This window comes from Petromyzon marinus, chromosome 12, assembly GCF_048934315.1.
Source record: "Petromyzon marinus isolate PM22_M1 ecotype Great Lakes invasive population chromosome 12, UKy_Petmar_22M1.pri1.0, whole genome shotgun sequence".
Classification (NCBI taxonomy): Eukaryota; Metazoa; Chordata; class Hyperoartia; order Petromyzontiformes; family Petromyzontidae; genus Petromyzon; species Petromyzon marinus.
In genome coordinates, this window is record NC_133678.1 from 14,969,229 (window position 1) to 14,990,141 (window position 20,913).

Below are 20,913 nucleotides of genomic sequence, written 5' to 3' on the forward strand. Positions count from 1 at the left end.
GGGCACGATCTGGGCTCTCTGTGTGGGGCCTCGCTGGCGATATGAGATGACACATTCCTGTGGAGAGAGAGCGGTCGCTCCGTCTTTAAGCACAACGCGCGCCCTTGGCTTCTATGCACCTCGTCGGGTGATCTCGTCAGGTGGTGGTGCTCGATTTACCCACCTCTGAGAGATGATGACGATGATGATGGTGTTGGTAATACTGTTGATGTAGATCATCAGCATAGGTTTACGACTGTGACGCTAATGATGATTATGATGGTGGTGCTGATGATAATAATGGGATGATTCTTCTAATGATAATTATCATAATCACCGTTACGTGTACGGCTATCGCGATGATGGTGATGATAATTGTCCTTAATAATTCCATGAAACTATTCCTACGTCTCAAGACAATTTTTCAAGAGGTTCATGCATTGGCATATTTGACCAAATCCATGATGAATGAGCGTTGTGCTTGATGATGACGACGATGATGATAATGATTGTAGTGTTGATGGTGGTGATGATGATAGTGAGCATTGTGGATTAGTAGTGGTGACGTGTAATTGATGACAATTCCTATTACCAACAATGATTGCACGATGATTTCAGTCGTGATGAGTCTGGGGCTTAGCCGTCTTTGATCGAGCTCTAACCTTGCACACACAACACAAACAACCCTACACACACAACGCAAACAACTCTACACACACAACACAAACAACTCTACACACAACACAAACGACCCTACACACACAACACAAACAACCCTACACACACAACACAAACAACCCTACACACACGACACAAACAACCCTACACACACACACAACACACACAGAACCCGACACATTGGACTCGTGACCCTGGCAGTGAGAGGCACCCCAGCCACTCACACTCCCGCAGAGACAAAAATCCCCCGTGTAGCCTTCATCAGACTGTTGGGGCGAATTCTGTTCGCGAGCACCTATGAAGGCTGGCACGGCACACGAGCGGGTGGGTGGACAGCACCACGTCCGGCCGCCTTTGTCTTCCCAGCGGCGATGCGTTATACACCGCACCGGGTACACACACACACGCGCGCACACACACGCGCGTGGTCTCACCAGCGGACCATGCAGAGCGAAGAAAGCTGTTGCCAGCACAGTAACCAGATGAATTGACGCCATCGATCGCTGTGAAGCGGCTGCTGCTGATGCTGCTGATGATGCTGCTGCTGCGCTTACCACTGCTGCTCTCTATTACCGGTGCCGCTGCTCTGACACTGACGGGGAGGCTGGTTCACCTCTCCACAGTACGTCTGTTTTCTGAGCCACGCAAACTGCAGTCACATCACTCACGGGCGGTGATCGCAACTTGCTCGCACACTGCCCATGCGCGCGTGTGTATATATATAGAAGTCTAAAGTTAACCGCTGCCAAGCTTGTTTAGAGTCGGGGCCGTGTGCCGGGGTGCGGAGTGGAAGGGGAGGGGGGGAGTGCGTTGGGCTGTTTTTGGGGCTCGGAACGTCTTAGACGTCCCCCCCCCCACCTACTCAGCCCTCCGGGTCTGAAATTATTTTACAAGAATTCGGATGTACCCATGCTGCTGCTGTGTATTGACGTGTTGTAGTTAAAGTGACAGAATACATCCAGGCGGCGATGGAAATACCGGAGAGGGTGGGGGGGCTCGGACTCGCGTTTCCCCTTTCCTGCGAGCTCGGCTAAACAAACCCAGCATTTGTACAGGTGAGCAGGGGGCGAAGCGGCGACGGTGAAGAGCCCCTTGCTGAATGAGACCACTGTCTGAATGATGGACGCGGTTGGTTGGTGGGCACGTGGACACTCCGGCAGGAGGGGGGGGCGACGTCACCCCGCACGCGCATCGACGTGGCGAGCGACTTCACGCAGCGCAACGCAACTCAAGAGTCGTTCGGGATTTTGTCAGTGCCGTCTTGAAATTGACTGCGGTGGTGAGATGTTGACTGCCTCGCTCGGTATGCAGTAGGTCGTGCGTTCCGTCCCAACACTGGCGCCTGCTGTATATTTGGAGTTTGCCTCTCTCTTTCTCTCTTCCTGCGTGGATTTTTCTCGGGGGTCCTCCGGTTTTTCCCTCCACATGTCGAAACACGCGTTTAGAGTAAGCCACTTCGTTGAGCAATCATTGGTGGCCAGGTCGCTTCTGAATAAGAGCTGTGTAGCTCAGTGGGACTTACCTGGTAAATAAAAAAAAGTAATAGTCGTTGTAGTTCTGGCCGTTTGCCCAACAGGTTCTGTTTATTTCCTGATTTCCACACACGGTTGCGCATTCGGATTCTACGGATTAATTGTGCCGTGCAAATGGTAACAATGATTATTGTCTGGGTGAATCAACGTCCACTGTGGCTAATTCCGCGCCTCCCGAAGATCTTGACTCGACAGCCTTAGCGGTACATCGCACGCGAACCACCGTTGTTACTCCGCGAGCCACCACCGTCATCGTCGTCATCATCGCTGCGTTCATACTCAGCCTCTAACCCTCCCTGCTCACGCGAGCATCGGAGTGGTGCTCACCTCGATGACAACCCCCCCCCCCCCGAGCCAGCGGTCAAAATTCCACGTTCCCGCGATAGGGGCTAATCTCAACGTACGGCCACCGCTGCTCGCTTGCCATGAACTATTTCCCATTTTAGTGACCTCCAGAGATCAGCGGAAAGGTGACTGAGCGACACCTGCCAGGAGTTCAACTCATGCCCTCCTGATTGTGAGTCTGGCACTCTAACTTAGACAGTGCTCACTTAGCTAGACATAACAAACGTGCATGGCTTCAAAGTGCACCTAGCCTGGCACCGGCGCTGTCGTGACCCTCGCGAGCACTGAGCAGTGAATATCGGTGGTTGCCATGCTCGCGTACACGTTGCTTGGGCCCACGTGCGTGTAAGCGGTAACGGTGCAACCCTGCAATTGCCATGCCCACGGATCTGCTGGTAGAACGGCCTTCGTGAGATGCAGCCCCTATAGAGGGCCTGTGGCCTAACTCTTTCATGCTCGCCAATACATTTTCGGAAGAAGCGGCAGGAGTATCCACTCTTTAACCCACCGCACGCGACATGCCGATCCGCTGCATTGAACTCCTTCACACTCCACGTGAACGGTAAAATATCGTTCTCATTGCTGAGTAGACAGAGGGCGGCGCGGATTAAGAAACGTGCACCGTTGTTTGAGCTGTCGCGCCGGGGGATCGAATCAAACCGGCGACTTGTGGATTGCAATTGATAACCATTCCGCCACGGCAGCTTCCATAGCGTGTGTACGCGCGTGTCTGTACGTGCGTTGAAATTTCAACCCTGTCGCGTGGAGAACAAGCCTGCACTCATTAACGGAATTCAACAACAACAACAGCTGCCCTGTGCTCGGCGAGAGGAAATGCTGGCTAATTATCTACGTCCAAAACATAGGCGAGCCTTGTGCCAATGGGCTCCCTGCGTTTACAGTGGCAGAGCGCGTTACAACCCTCTCGGAAGGCCCTGCAGCATTAAACGCTTGAGCCTCCCGTGCAGGGGACCGCAGTGCGCCTCTTCCACCCAGAAACCGGTGCTGCCTGGCCGGCTCACTCTCCTCTCGACAATGCAAATCGGCAGACCTCTGACCACCGATTTGCCTATTTGGGTCAAGCCAAGAGAACGGCACGGCCACGTGTCGCCCTTGTTTCGGTTCTCTATGCCAGAACCACCGGCGGTTGCACCAGCTGTGCCACAGCCACCAGCTGCTGCACAGCCGACATGCAGACTCCGCGGTGTACGTGTCGCCATCGGGGTCTTCGACCACCCCCTGAGCGCACAGTCCCAGCGCCTCGCTCAGGGACCGCTCTGACATCGTTAGCGCCGTCTGGCTTCAGGCGTTCCCGTTGGTTGCCGCCGTGGCGAGATCTTATCTCCCTCGCCTGGTTTGCAGGAGGTCGCGGTTTCGATCCCGACCTTGACCACCTGCTGTATATTTGGGTTTGGTGTGTCTTGCCTTCCTCTCTGCCCCGTGGTTGCGTGGATTTTTCTCCAGGTCCTCCGGTTTTATCCCTCTTCATTTAGAATAAAAATGCGTTTAGAGTATTTGGCTGCTATAAATGTGTCTGCTATACATTTCCACATGATAAGCCACGAAGTTGAGTTATCATTTGTGGCCAGGTCGCTTCTAGTAAAATAACAGAGTGCAAAAAAAATGGTCCCTGACCTCCGGGTGCTACTGCAATTCGCGTGTCGGTGACCTGCCCTCCTCCAGCCTGCACAGGCGTCCCACCCATCACAACCTTACATTATTTTATGCAAAATACCATTTAGAGCTTCCATGTTGCTCATCCTATAGTGCCATGAATTATCTGACACCTTATGGATTCTGCATCCAAATCAATAGCACTGAAGACACATTAGGAATCACTTGCATGCGAACAAAACCCTGAAATGTGTTCATGTCGCTCTGCTGAAATGACCACACGACAGTGCTCGTTTCCCTAAGGCAGCAGTGGAAATTCCACATTCCTGCAAGGTGCCCCAGCCTCTCCATAGAACAACCACTGTTGACTCACCAACCAACGTTTTTGGCCTTGTGTGTGTGATGGGGCGACAGCAATAAATCAATCAAACTTTATTTAGTATTGCGCCCTTCACAATGACATCGTCACAGAGCACTTCACAGATGGACACATTAAAAAGTATACAACGTTACGTCAATAACATTTAAATTACGCAACGCAACATTACTTATTCTGGCAAATCGCCCAGCGTAACGTCGGACTCAAATTGTAAATGTTGTGGATTTACTTTCCAACACACCGGTGGGCTGAAGTAGTAACTAACTGGCGCATTTTGTTTACGTGACAAACCTTACTGGCTCTGTCGGGTAGTGGGGGGTTACGATACATTTATACTTACGCGATCTAACCCAACATTCTTTATTATGAATAACATTGGTCACGAAAGCCTACGTGTTAAACGAACATTGATGAAACTTACAATAAACAAATTAAACAATCATCAAACCAATTCCCCCGAGCGAGTAAAGAGGCTTCATAAGCGACTCAAACTGGAATTTGAACTCGAGACACCAGCGAAGTTGCCAAAATCATCGCCGCGCTCTCCCAAGCTTCGACGAGAGTTGTACGGGTTTAAAATTGATCAGTTCTCACAGCCGCTCCTCATTCCCGGTGTTGCCTTCCCCTCAAATACCTGACCAAATGTGGAGGCCCACAATCATTCGATGTGCACGATGCTCACCGCTTGCAGAGAGACATATGCCGCCGCCATAGCAATGTGGAATTTCCACCGCTGTCTTTAGCCCAGCAGACCACACGCGGCAGCATTTGAATGGTGCTCATCTCCATTATTAGCCTTGAGCGAGCGGTGGAAATTACACATTGCTATGGCGGTGACCAGCCAGCCACATGACAGCCAATTACAATGAACCGCAAAGAAATCAAGGGATATAGCATGGAGGCCCTCACAAGGCAAGCAAAAAAGACAAAGATCCCCCATATAGCCTTAACAGACTGTTGGGGCAAGTGCTGTTAGCGAGCACCTATGAAGGCCAGAACTGTACACGAGGGGGTGGGTGGCCAACAGCACGCCCGGTCGCCTTTGATTCCCCAGGGGTGATGTTTACGCACCGCACCAGGTACTCATCTGAGGCTGAGTCGACCTAGGGGAGGCCGAGGACCGGTTCAGATATTCGTCACTGATTTTGACCGTGAGCGGGAATCGAACTGGGGCCGGCGGGTTCATAGCGCAGCGCGCTAACCGCAACACACCGCTCCCCACCACATACACGAACGCTGTCACACTGTGGCTTGCAAAGCCCCAATCGTGGATGGCCGTCATAGAGATCAAGAAAGACAAACGAAACACATCGGCCCTCGGAGAGCAGCGTTGGGATGTCCCAACAAATCTCTCTTCCGACAGACCACCTCCCCCCAGCTCCCCCCCCCCCCCCCCCCCCATTAGAAAGGTGCAAACCCTTCTCCCGTAAGTTACGCTGGGATATTTTTGGGATCCGTGACCTTCGTACGGGGGGGAGGGGGGCTGAACCGAATGTAAATAGTAAAGCTGTAAATTGCAGGAGCGTTTGTGAGGGCGAACTATTTGCACAACCTTTGCAGAACAAAAGCCGACGGGACGTTTTTTGGCCAGCGCCGCTGTGCGCGCTTTGAGGAGCCGCGTCGTCCGCTTGAGTGAGGGGCGGCGAAATCCAGCGGCTGCGTAAATAAAAAAAACACGCGGGGAGAATCAAATCCAGGGCCGCGCGAGGTCCACGGGCGTCTGCGAGCGCCAGAGTCGACACGTCGAAAGCGCTGGTGGCGGTCTCCGTGCGTTGCGTTCCTTTGCGCGCGGCATGAATCCGGAATGGGGGTTGTGTGGGGCCGGTGGTCAAGGCGAGTGATGCGTTGGTGGTACGGTTGGGGGTTGTCCACCTCTTACACTGCAGGCCAAAGCCAGACAAGCGTTTTCGACCAGGCTAGGTCTGCTATCAAAAACCGTGCAGTTTGCTGTGATGGAGCCCAACGCAGCAAAACGACCACCGCTACCAAATTTCGATGCGAATCAATTCCTGCCAGGCCGAACGCAGATGGCAATTCCTGGAGTGCCCGGTGGACCAAAGAGGGTCACACCCGGAGAGGCGACCATCCGTAATGTCAGGCTTCGAGCCCGGGAGGGCCTCCACTGTATGGAGGAGTGGTTCTTAACCTGGGGTGCAAGCACTCCCTGCTGGTGCCAGATACCCTTTCTGGGAATGGTGCGAGACATGGACAGATTTTTTTCGAAGGCGAATCCTCGAAACACACAAATTAAGCACGGACACAATAAGTAACAACCGTATTTAATCAAACCCTCCGTATTTATTAACATTGTACATTGTATTCTTAGCTCTTTCGGTAAAGTCACGTTGAAGGGAAACAATAAAATAATAAAATATATATAAAACAATGAAAATTATCACGACGTTTCGACCATAACACAAACGGTCGTCATCAGGTGTGTCTTCCAATGCGAAACGAATTCTTTTCAAAACTAGCTTAGCTCTTATCTCAGAAAAATCAGACTCATACGCACCGAACTAGATCAGTTAGACAAGACACTCTACAAATCACACTTATCATTGACGGCAACAATGTCCACATCGGATTGGGAATATGTAGACAATATGACTGCCTCTTCAGCTGCTACTATGTCGACCAAATGTAAGGACAAACTGATTGCCAAATTTATCCTCCTCTTCAACAAAAGACCAGACCCACACACCAAAAAGTTAGACGTTAACAAAGTCGTAATTAATCGCAGTAACAATTCTATTTCCGATGGTCTGAAATCCGTTTTAGCTAAAGGTCTAAACTTTGCAGTCACACCTAAACACATATCAGTTAATGATATAATTGCCCAAATAGACGTTGCTCTCAGGGGCCTGGGTCACATCGCTGCAGATGTAGCAAGATCTGAAATCGCTTCAACCCTCAAAAACGCTAAGATGCCAGCTAGCAACCTCAGCAAAGATGAGCGTTTTGAATTATATACATTAAAAAAGAAGGATGATATTGTAGTCCTCTCAGCTGACAAAGGCAATGCTACTGTCATCATGGATAAAATAGAATACAACAACAAAATTAAAGAATTACTCGACGATGGTAGTTATACAAAAATAAAAAAAGAGATCCCACCAACAGCCTCGTCACACAAACCAACAAAATAATTTCTGATTCAACCGCATTAATTGATCAATCTAAACAGTTTTCGTTGAAACCACCTGCTGCCAGGCCACCAAGATTATACGGCTTACCAAAAATACATAAAGTAGATACACCCCTTCGCCCCATCGTCTCTACTATCAACTCCCCCACCTACAAACTGGCTCGTTTTTTCGTTTGAAATTTTGCGTCCTTTCACTGGAAAAACCACCTCTGCGGTACAAAATTCTACTCACCTGGTATCGACAATCAAGGGTATTTCACTGTCCCCAGACGACCTGCTTGTCAGTTTTGATGTAGTTTCCTTATTCACCAAGGTTCCTGTACCTGACACCATCGCAATTATTGAAGACTTGGTTCATCAAGGACTAAACACTGAGGTACCCCTCCTGGTGAGACACTTTAACCAATACATACTTCACTTGGAATGGAACTTTCTACAAACAAACTGAGGGCACCCCAATGGGCTCCCCCCTATCTCCGGTTATAGCTAACATTTTCATGGAGAAATTTGAGACTGACGCCATCCAGACTGCCACTCTGCGCCCAACCTTATGGAATAGGTACGTGGATGACACTTTTGTCATCTGGCCACATGGCCGGCCTGCTCTAGACCAATTCTTCGACCACATTAATTCCATACACCCAGCCATCAGATTTACCATGGAAGTCGAAAAAGATGGCAAGCTACTTTTTTTGGATGTCCTAATTAAAAAGAGACCTGATGGTTCAATGAGCCACTCTGTCTACAGGAAAGCTACCCATACGGATGCTTATCTGAAACCGGATTCCCACCAACATCCATCACAGAAGAATACTCTCATCAAGACTCTGTATCATAGAGCCCAATGCATATCCGACCAGGAACACATAGGTAGTGAACTCAAGCACGTACACCAAGCTCTTAAGGCTAATGGTTATTTCGACTATACAATCCGCAAAGCTATCACTCAAACCATGAAGAAGGACCCTCTTGAGGAGCCTTTCAAAACCATCACTTTACCCTACATTGCGGGGATCACAAAAAAGATCTCCAAAATCTTGAATAAACACAAGATCCAGGTCCGTTTCAACACATCACATAAAATCCGTGATCTGGTTCCGTCTGTACAAGATGTGATTACGGACATACAGTACCCTGGTGTCTACAAACTAAGTTGCCTCTGTGGTAGTAGTTACATTGGAGAAACCAAACGCCATGTCTCGGACCGCATTCGTGAACACAAAGCAGACCTTAAACACGGTAGGACCAACACCTCGGCTGTGGCAGATCATTGTTATAATTCAGTAGGCTCACATGACATTGACTTTTCCAAGACAGAGGTTCTTTGTAAGCCATCTGGCTACCATGAGAGATTCGTTCATGAGGCTATCCACATATACAAGCACAGAGACAATTTCAACCGAGAAGATGGATTCTGGCTTAGCAATCATTGGAAAGATTTGATAAACCATTTCAGGTTTAATTGACTGTTCACGCTTACAGTGACTTTCAGATAGCATACATTCATTTTTCGTCTCCCCCCTCCTCTTTTCAGAACATAGATGGACTAGTCCTTCCAAATAAACTGCCAAATCGCGGCGCGTGGAGCTGACTTTTTTTTAATAAAAACACCGGTTTTAAATAAATTAATTAATGCAAACCGACACACCTGATGACGACCGTTTGTGTTATGGTCGAAACGTCGGGAGAATTTTTATTGTTTTATATATTATTATTTTATTGTTTCCCTTCAACGTGATTTTACCGAAAGAGCTAAGAATATGAATTACTGCAGTCACGAAAACTTTAAATCAAAATTGTACATTGTTTTAACGATCGAGAATCCAAGGGATGCAAGGCTGCAAATGAAGTTTAAGATCCGCTGGTGTAGATGGAGCCTTGAGATCGGCTCGTGTATAGGGCCTACATGGATTGGAAGCATTGCGCGAGGGATGGTGAATGATCTGGGAAGGCCTTGATCCACCAGTTCAATTAAATATCCAATTCTGGACACATCCTGCCGGGGCAGCTCAGCGGTAGAGCGAGTGGCTCGCAATCGGAACGTTGCGAGCTGAAATCTTGGATCGGGGTTGACTCAGCCCATAATTCCCCCGGGGCCGATACAATTTCGACCACTTTGTGGGGACGGCTCGGGGCCCCGGTTGTCGAATGGCGGCACGCGCCCCGCCATACCAATGTGGAAATCCCACCACTGGTTCAGGGCTTAATATGCGAGATGGCCTCCAACCTGGATGCTTAATTTTGCAATAAATCAATAACTCGATATAACACGGTATAGTACAATACAGTACGATATAATAAGGTAAAGTAAGGTCGAGATGACAACTGTAGGATAGATGCAACATCATCCTATGCAGCTAAGAAATCATCCAATCACTTCACGCTCGCGCGTACCGCGTTACAAGACTCGCGTGGCACACGACGGTCTTCTATTTATTTATTTATTTTGTTTCTCACACCGCGCAAACAAAATCCAGCCGTGGCATTTTGCACAGGAAATCGAGGCACGCAGATCACGCAGCTCCCGAGTGGGTAACGCTGGCGAGGTCACGGGACACGCGAGTAGCGGAGCCGACGCCACATTCCCAACCACTACCACCACCTCCATCGCCCCAGACGGAAATTCTAATCGCACCCTTCACAATTTTGCAATGCCATTTCGCGCCGTCATTTCCCATCAACGGCAGCGGCTTAGCGTTAGCCGAGCGTGGGAAGGCCTCTGCAATTTCACGCGCCCCCCCCCCCCCACCGTCGGCCGCCGGTTGGGGCCCAGGTGCTGGGCTACGCAGGAAGGGAGAGATTGGACGGTCTCGGGGCCCCATTTCACTTCTTGCGCCACAGTATAAATAAATATAAATATTCCAATTTTGATTCTGATGAAGCAGACGTCACATCTGGAGCGGAACTTTACACACATTTTGCTGAAATAACATTACGATGATAAAGATTAATGGGAAGGACGACGATGATGATGATGATGTTGAAATGCCATGATGACAATGATAATCATACTAATCGTGATGAAGAAATTATGCAAGGTTGTTGATTATGATGATGATGTGAAAAGGTTGATGATGATCACTGACATCTTTCGCACGAGCCTCCACCGTCGAGGAAGAAGTGTAACTCTGTGAATGTGGGCTCAAGTCCCGTACCTGGCGTCTCTCACGTCACGATATAGGTACGCAGTCCGGGCCCGGCGTGATTTAGACTAATTCTCCCGGATAGTACATCTTAAGTCTGCCACGTGGGACAGTGTTATCGATGAAAAATCACAGATTTCATTTTCTTCTCGCGTGGTGCTTGGCAGCAGCAGCAGTGGTGTGGTTCAGGAGCGAGATGCCAATGTCTAGGTCTGCAGCTGCTGTTGGCCACGACGAGAGGGCTTCAGCAGAGGGAAAGGTCGTGTCGTGTCGCTGTTCCTCCTCCTTTGTTAAAGGAGCGCAGACACTAATTTTGGTTGCATGGCCACAATTGCACTTCTGTGGCTTGTGTCTGTAAAAGGTCCACATTGAAGTTGTATTATTGGAAGGAAGCAAGGGATTATTTTTAAAAAATACAATTCCATTAAAATCCAATGTTTTGATATTGAACCACAGTGTGAGCCCATCAGCGTCATCATCTCAATTGCCATGCGGATCAGGAATGCAATCGCTACTCCAAGTCAAAGGTCGTGTCAAAGTGCATCTCTGGCTCAAACAAGCATCGTTAGCGCCGTAAGCCACTAGTTGGAGTTGCACATTCTTCTGAGTGCGGGTCACTCTCCCCACAGGAATACCCGTGGCCATGAAGCCGCATTTCATTTTCTGCAACCTTGTTGGAATGATGGGCTGAATCAATGATAGCTCAATACATTCTGATCGTGAGTCCAGTTCTCCAATCGGGCGGCATCCACCCTGGATCAATTGTAAAATGCCATATCTTGCTGTGCGCCCATTACCCGTCAAATCATGGAAACTGAGCAAGGATTAAGCCTTGGATAGAGTTTGCATGGGCGACTGCCACGCACGCCAGGTTGTCATGAGCTTCTGCGTGGCTGTTGCTACTTTGCGAGCAGCAGAGCGCAGATCAGCGAAAGCCATTGCTCCACGCCCTCGCATACTTACTACCCGCTTTCCCCAGCCCTCACTGACCAGCGTGGTGAAGTATGGTCAAATTAGCCCCCCCCCCCACGACCCACAGGGAGTGGAGTAGCCGTCACCCGGCAGTAGTCTGCAATGCGGAGTGTACACTTGGGTGGATCAGTTGCATCGAGATTATATTTTTTAACTAGGTGAAACTTGTTATTCTTTTAATTTGGACTTGATTTGAAGCTTTCATGACTTCAGGGATTATTCTTTGTTTTTTTCGGTAAAGTCACGTATAAATAAGAAATTAACATAATAGCGTACGATGTTTCGGTTGCAACACAAGCAGCCATCATCAGGTACAGAAGAGCTAAATTTACGAGAGAGGGGAGACACATAACCTCAGATGTATATACAGACACCCAAGTAGGGGGAACTGACACAGATACAACAGGGGACACAGAGAGAGAAGCATACCAGACAAACAGGGTTTAGCAAAATTTTTGGAAACCATGTAAAGCAACACAGACGGTCGGTCAAAACACAATTAACGCATAGTCCGGTTGATCACTTCAAAGATTGCTAAATTGCAAGTAAAGTATGAAACTCAAAATACAGACCACACACACACAGACAACCAAGTAGAGCGAGCCAGCACAGAGACAAGCACACAGTAAAGTTGCCTTAAATAGGCAGAGAAGGTAAGGCTGAGTGACAATGGGACAAAATTGGCATGAGGTATGCACGAGGTAAAGTGGGGCTCGGCAGCACCCACTCGGAAGCAACAAGGCCCACACACAGGCAGAGACAGCACAGAGCTAGCAAAGAGACAAGCACACAGTAAAGTCGCCTCATGCTAATTTTGTCCCATTGTCACTCAGCCTTACCTTCTCTGCCTATTTAAGGCAACTTTACTGTGTGCTTGTCTCTGTGCTGGCTCGCTCTACTTGGTTGTCTGTGTGTGTGTGCGGTCTGTATTTTGAGTTTCATACTTTACTTGCAATTTAGCAATCTTTTGAAATAGCGTGATCAACTGGACTATGCGTTAATTGTGTTTTGACCGACCGTCTGTGTTGCTTTACATGGTTTCCAAAAATTTTGCTAAACCCTGTTTGTCTGGTATGCTTCTCTCTGCGTCCCCTGTTGTATCTGTGTCAGTTCCCCTACTTGGGTGTCTGTATATACATCTGAGGTTATGTGTCTCCCCTCTCTCGTAATTTAGCTCTTCTGTTCCTGATGATGGCTGCTTGTGTTGCAACCGAAACGTCGTACGCTGTTATGTTATTTTATTATTTCTTATTTATACGTGACTTTACCGAAAAAAACTAAGTTATTCTTTTAATTTGCCAGGTAAGGCCCACTGAGCTATACAGCTCTTTTTTGAGAGGCGAACTGGCCACAAATAATAGCTCAACGAAGTGGCTTGTCACGTGGACATTCAGAGCAGCCAAATACTCGAAAGGCGTGATGTTGATTATAAGTGTGGAGGTAAAAACTGGACGACACGGATACAAAATCCACGCGACCACGGGGAGAGTGACACGCAAACTCCAAATATACAGCAGGCGTCAGGGTTGGGATCGAACCCATGAACCTCCGGCACACCAGATAAGGTAGTTAACATCTCGCCACCGCGGCGCCCCAGATTAATTCACCTGGCCTGATCAATGCCCCAGTATTATAGCTCTGCTAAGAGGGACCACCCCCACACAGTCATCATAGTGCTGGAACCCAGAACCTCAGACGTGTGGCATTTAGCACCACCATTATTATCACCGCTTTATTACAACATAGCTACGAACCTTCCATCGCAAACTTCATCATCATCTGCACCACCATCAACCTTCCATCACTACGACTGCGGGAGCGGTGGTGGCGGCGTGGACGTTGCAGGAATCCAGTTGGTGTTTTTGCGTGGCTTTCTGAATAAGAAGAAGCTGTGTTTTGGCAGTCACTTTTTTATTATTATTTGATACCACGTCCGGAGCGGCAGCCGAGCAAACAAACACTCCGTCTCCTCGAGGCGTGAGCTCGGCCGCAGCCTGCACCACACGTGCGTTTATTTGCGAACGTTATTTGTATTCCTGAATCTGGGCCCTGGGAATGATTGCCAAACCAGAAGTAAAATAAAAATTGCAAGCACAACAATTCGCTCACCCAAAAACAGTTTTTTCCCTCTCTTCCTCTCTTTCAAAGTCCGTTTTATGATGCGTATTGCGATTTCGGATTATTAGTATCGCTATTTAACGCAATAACAATTTTACGCTCGTGAATTATCATCGGTCAGCCATGGTCAATCCACTGCTGGATGAAGGCCTCCCTCCCCAAGCCGAGGGGCCGCCACCATCCCTCACGATCCGGCGATGGATAGCGTAGTTCTGGGTCTCCCGTAGGGTCGATTTAGCCTTAAAATAAGTACCTGGTGCGGTGCGTAAACATCGTTACTGGGGGAGACGAAGGCGGCCGGCCCAGGTGAAGGCCACACCCACACCCTCGATGTGTGCCGTTCCCGGCACCTCATCGGCGCTACTCGCACTGCAGCACTTGCCCCAACGGTCTCTTAAAAAGGCAACACGGGAGATGTGGGAGCTTTGTCTGTGTGTGAGGGCAAAGACGCAAGGCACGCGTGTGCCTCGGCTTGCGTTTGATGTTATTCTGGTGGCTGGGGAGAAATGTGGAAGTTAGGGATGAGGAGGTGGGTGGGGGGGAAATAGCTCCGTCCCTTCAAAGCCGCTGTACCAAAATAATCCGCGGGCCTCTGGCCACGCACCTACACCAACATAAACACCTCCTCGCCGCCGGCCGGATCGCGTCAGGACACACCGTGAACAAATCCGCGGCGAGCTGAGGTCAATCCGCGCCCGCTGCATGTGCGGGTGGGGCGTGGGGAGCTGTAAACACGTGGACCAATCGCGGTCTGGGAACGTCCGCCGAACGTCAGCCGAACGTAAACATGATTATAGTCCCGATTACAGCGATCTCCGTGTTTTGACCGTGCAGTGGCGTGGCGCTCGTGTCTCTCTCTCTCGCTCTTTTCACTCTTCTGGAATTGGGTCCCGAACTGGAAGGGTAAATTTCATATTCCCATGGCAGAGGCCGGTCTATCCATACACGGTGGTAACGATTGTTGACTTCACACAAAGTGCTCCTGATTTTATCGAGCTTAACCGTGAATTAAACTTATAGAGTCGCCGCGGTGGTGAGATGTTAACTACCTCTCCTTGAATGCAGGAGGCGTGGGTTCGATCCCTACCCTGACGCCTGCTGCTATATTTGCGTATCTCTCCCCGTGGTCGTGTGGATTTTTCTCCGGGTCCTCCGGTTTTTTCCCTCCACATTTAGAATCAACATCACGCGTTTCGAGTATATTTGGCTGCTATAAATTTGCAAGTGATGATAACCCACTTCGTTGAGCTATCATTTGTTATAGCCAGGTCGCCTCTGAGAAATACCTTTATAGCTCATTGGGCTTTACCTGGTAAGAACATCTACTGGACACCTGTGAAAAGGAGCTTCATAGCTCATCGGATTCCTTCGGTGTAAATATTCAGATTCTGGTAAAATAACAAAAAAATGAATAGTAAAAAAATAGCAATCGTGCAGTGTGACCTGTTTTAAGGGTGGGGGGGGGGCACAGGGGCGGGGGGGGCACGGGGGGGCACAGAGAGACTGGGAGGGGGCAGCCCGACACGGCGAGTGTTGAACTCTGACCGCACGGTCACATCGAGAGACGGAACGAGTAATCGACCCAGCCCGGGGATCTCACTCCTCGGGACCGCTTGAGGTGGCACGACTTGGACTCCCTCTGTGGTAGACACTTTTTGAATGAGTGGTGCTATCGAGTGGTAATCACCTCGTGTTAGGCCTTCTCCCGCACCTCCGATTAGCGCGGTTGGCTACGTACGGTATGAAATAATTTCGTTTTAAAGCTTTCGTGACTGCAGGGATTCATATTCTTGGTTCTTTTGGTAAAGTCACGTAGAAGGGAAATAATAAAATAATAATAAAAATACAATTCTCACGACGTTTCGATTGCAACACAAGCAATCATCATAACTTTACCGAAAGAACCAAGGGTACGAAAGAAGTTCAACGTACACACGTAAATACGTGGATACGACTAAATAGTTGCTACCTTAGGTGGTACGGATTGCTGACCTGGTCCATGGAGCAATATGAGGACAGTCTGTGACGACCATCAATAACTTCATTGTACTTTGGAGGCGGGGGCTCAGCAACATTCAAGCCCCCCCCGCCAACCAACCGACGCTACGATGTGTGTGGTGGGGAGGGGGGACACAGCCCCTGTATTGAACCGCGCCGACTGAGTCGCGCGAAGCCAATCAGAGGGCGAACCTGTGGCCGTGACACGGGGCACGCGCGCGTTTACCCCGCGGCCCCCGCGTGCCCAGTAACGCACGCGCGTCGACCACGGCCCACGCGGGTGCACGGCGAGCGGGCGCCTCGCAACTCGTTGACCGATCCGCCCGCCGGGCGCGCGCGTCGCGGCCCCTCTCTGATGAGACGCCGGCGGTGCGGCCTGCCAGGGGCTGCTGTGCGCGCGCGCCTAGAGTCGTGCACCGTGCGAGAGTAGCGGCATGAGTACTGGACGATGGTGATGATGATGACGGGGGTGATGATGAGGATGATGAGGAGGGTGATGATGATGATGAGGGTGATGATGGTGATGATGATGAGGGTGATGATGATGAGGGTGATGATGACGATGAGGGTGATGATGAGGGTGATGATGAGGGTGATGATGGTGATGAGGGTGATGATGATGATGATGAGGGGGGTGATGATGAGGGGGGTGATGATGAGGGTGATGATGATGAGGGTGATGATGATGAGGGGGTGATGATGAGGGGGATGATGATGAGGGGGGTGATGATGAGGGTGATGATGATGAGGGTGATGATGATGATGAGGGGGATGATGATGAGGGAGATGATGATGATGATGATGAGGGGGATGATGATGATGATGAGGGTGATTATGATGATGAGGGTGATGATGAGGGTGACGATGATGATGAGGGGGGTGATGATGATGATGAGGGGGGTGATGATGATGATGATGAGGGGGATGATGATGATGATGAAGATGAGGGTGGTGGTGATGATGATGATGATGAGGGTGGTGATTATGATGAGGGTGATGATGATGATGAGGGTGATGATGATGATGAGGGTGATGATGATGATGAGGGTGATGATGATGATGATGAGGGTGATGATGATGGTGATGATGACGATGATGAGGGTGATGATGATGAGGGTGATGATGATGATGAGGGTGATGATTATGATGAGGGTGATGATGATGATGAGGGTGATTATGAGGGTGATGATGAGGGTGATTATGATGATGAGGGGGGTGATGATGATGAGGGGGGTGATGATGACGATGATGAGGGGGGTGATGATGATGATGATGAGGGGGGTGATGATGATGATGAGGGTGATAATGATGATGATGAGGGTGATGATGATGATGAGGGTGATGATGATGACGAGGGTGATGATGATGATGATGAGGGTGATGATGATGATGATGAGGGTGATGATGAGGGTGACGATGATGATGAAGAGGGTGATGATGATGATGAGGGTGGTGATGATGATGGTGATGATGATGAGGATGATCGTGATGATGATGAGGATGATGGTGATGATGATGAGGGTGACGATGATGATGAAGAGGGTGATGATGATGATGAGGGTGGTGATGATGATGGTGATGATGATGAGGATGATCGTGATGATGATGAGGATGATGGTGATGATGATGAGGGGGTTGATGATGATGAGGGGGGTGATGATGACGATGATAATGATGAGGGGGGTGATGATGACGATGATGAGGGGGATGATGATGATGAGGGTGACGATGATGATGAGGGTGATGATGATGATGAGGGGGGTGATGATGAGGGGGATGATGATGATGAGGGTGATGATGATGATGAGGGGGGTGATGATGAGGGGGATGATGATGATTAGGGTGATGATGATGATGATGAGGGGGGAGATGATGTTGAGGGGGGTGATGATGACGATGATGAGGGGGGTGATGATGATGATGAGGGGGGTGATGATGATGATGAGGGTGATGATGATGATGAGGGTGATGATGATGAGGGTGATGATGACGATGATGAGGGTGATGATGACGGTGATGATGACGATGATGAGGGTGATGATGATGAGGGTGATGATGATGAGGGTGATGATGAGGGTGATGATGATGATGAGGGTGATGATGATGATGAGGGGGGTGATGATGAGGGGGGTGATGATGAGGGTGATGATGATGAGGGTGATGATGATGAGGGGGTGATGATGAGGGGGATGATGATGAGGGGGGTGATGATGAGGGGTGGTGATGATGACGATGATGAGGGGGGTGATGATGATGATGAGGGTGACGATGAGGGTGATGATGATGATGAGGGTGATGATGATGAGGGTGACGACGATGATGATGAGGGTGATGATGATAATGATGAGGGGGGTGATGATGATGGTCATGATGATGAGGATGATGGTGATGATGAGGATGATGATGATGAGGGGTGTGATGATGATGAGGGGGGTGATGATGATGATGAGTGTGATGATAATGATGATGAGGGGGATGATGATGATGGTGATGATGATGAGGATGATGGTGATGATGATGAGGGGGGTGATGATGACGATGATGATGAGGGGGGGTGATGATGACGATGATGATGAGGGGGTGATGATGACGATGATGAGGGGGATGATGAGGGTGACGATGATGATGAGGGTGATGATGATGATGAGGGGGGTGATGATGATGATGATGAGGGGGTGATGATGATGATGATGATGAGGTGGGTGATGATGATGAGGGGGGTGATGATGACGATGATGAGGGGGGTGATGATGATGATGATGATGAGGGGGGTGATGATGATGATGAGGGTGACGATGATGATGGTGATGATGACGATGATGAGGGTGATGATGACGGTGATGATGACGATAATGAGGGTGATGATGATGAGGGTGATGATGACGATGATGAGGGTGATGATGACGGTGATGATGACGATGATGAGGGTGATGATGATGAGGGTGATGATGATGAGGGTGATGATGAGGGTGATGATGATGATGAGGGTGATGATGATGATGATGAGGGGGGTGATGATGAGGGGGGTGATGATGACGATGATGATGAGGGGGGGTGATGATGACGATGATGATGAGGGGGTGATGATGACGATGATGAGGGGGATGATGAGGGTGACGATGATGATGAGGGTGATGATGATGATGAGGGGGGTGATGATGATGATGATGAGGGGGTGATGATGATGATGATGATGAGGTGGGTGATTATGATGAGGGGGGTGATGATGACGATGATGAGGGGGGTGATGATGATGATGATGAGGGGGGTGATGATGATGATGAGGGTGACGATGATGATGGTGATGATGACGATGATGAGGGTGATGATGACGGTGATGATGACGATAATGAGGGTGATGATGATGAGGGTGATGATGACGATGATGAGGGTGATGATGACGGTGATGATGACGATGATGAGGGTGATGATGATGAGGGTGATGATGATGAGGGTGATGATGAGGGTGATGATGATGAGGGTGATGATGATGATGATGAGGGGGGTGATGATGAGGGGGGTGATGATGAGGGTGATGATGATGAGGGTGATGATGATGAGGGGGTGATGATGAGGGGGATGATGATGAGGGGGGTGATGATGAGGGGTGGTGATGATGACGATGATGAGGGGGGTGATGATGATGATGAGGGTGATGATGAGGGTGATGATGATGATGAGGGTGATGATGATGAGGGTGACGACGATGATGATGAGGGTGATGATGATGATGAGGGGGGTGATGATGATGGTCATGATGATGAGGATGATGGTGATGATGAGGATGATGATGATGAGGGGTGTGATGATGATGAGGGGGGTGATGATGATGATGAGTGTGATGATAATGATGATGAGGGGGATGATGATGATGGTGATGATGATGAGGATGATGGTGATGATGATGAGGGGGGTGATGATGACGATGATGATGAGGGGGGGTGATGATGACGATGATGATGAGGGGGTGATGATGACGATGATGAGGGGGATGATGAGGGTGACGATGATGATGAGGGTGATGATAGGGGGGTGATGATGATGATGAGGGGGTGATGATGATGATGATGAGGGGGGTGATGATGAGGGGGATGATGATGATGATGAGGGTGATGATGATGATGATGATGAGGTGGGTGATGATGATGAGGGGGGTGATGATGACGATGATGAGGGGGGTGATGATGATGATGATGAGGGGGGTGATGATGATGATGAGGGTGACGATGATGATGGTGATGATGACGATGATGAGGGTGATGATGACGGTGATGATGATGAGGGTGATGATGACGATGATGAGGGTGATGATGACGGTGATGATGACGATGATGAGGGTGATGATGATGAGGGTGATGATGATGAGGGTGATGATGAGGGTGATGATGATGATGAGGGTGATGATGATGATGAGGGGGGTGATGATGAGGGGGGTGATGATGAGGGTGATGATGATGAGGGTGATGATGATGAGGGGGTGATGATGAGCGGGATGATGATGAGGGGGGTGATGATGAGGGGTGGTGATGATGACGATGATGAGGGGGGTGATGATGATGAGGGTGACGATGAGGGTGATGATGATGATGATGAGGGTGATGATGATGAGGGTGACGACGATGATGATGAGGGTGATGATGATGATGATGATGAGGGGGGTGATGATGATGGTCATGATGATGAGGATGATGGTGATGATGAGGATGATGATGATGAGGGGTGTGATGATGATGAGGGGGGTGATGATGATGATGAGTGTGATGATGATGATGATGAGGGGGATGATGATGGTGATGATGATGAGGATGATGGTGATGATGATGAGGGGGGTGATGATGACGATGATGATGAGGGGGGTGATGATGACGATGATGATGAGGGGGTGATGTTGACGATGATGAGGGGGATGATGAGGGTGACGATGATGATGAGGGTGATGATGATGATGAGGGGGGTGATGATGATGATGATGATGAGGGGGTGATAATGATGATGAGGGGGGTGATGATG

General features: G+C 49.4%; 1 protein-coding gene across 2 annotated transcripts in view; it reads right to left on the reverse strand.

Annotated features, from left to right (window-relative positions):
* Positions 1–1,956, reverse strand: part of LOC116941498 (uncharacterized) — a 28,775-nt gene extending 26,819 nt beyond the window's left edge. The window contains exon 1 of one of the 2 annotated variants that reach the window (XM_076066670.1): positions 1,092–1,956. In XM_076066670.1, coding sequence (XP_075922785.1) covers positions 1,092–1,154 — 63 coding nt within the window. In that variant the 5' untranslated portion in view covers positions 1,155–1,956. The remainder of the gene's footprint in view (positions 1–1,091) is intronic. The other variant, XM_032952621.2, reaches the window with a different exon arrangement.
* Positions 1,957–20,913: the final 18,957 nt, after the last annotated feature.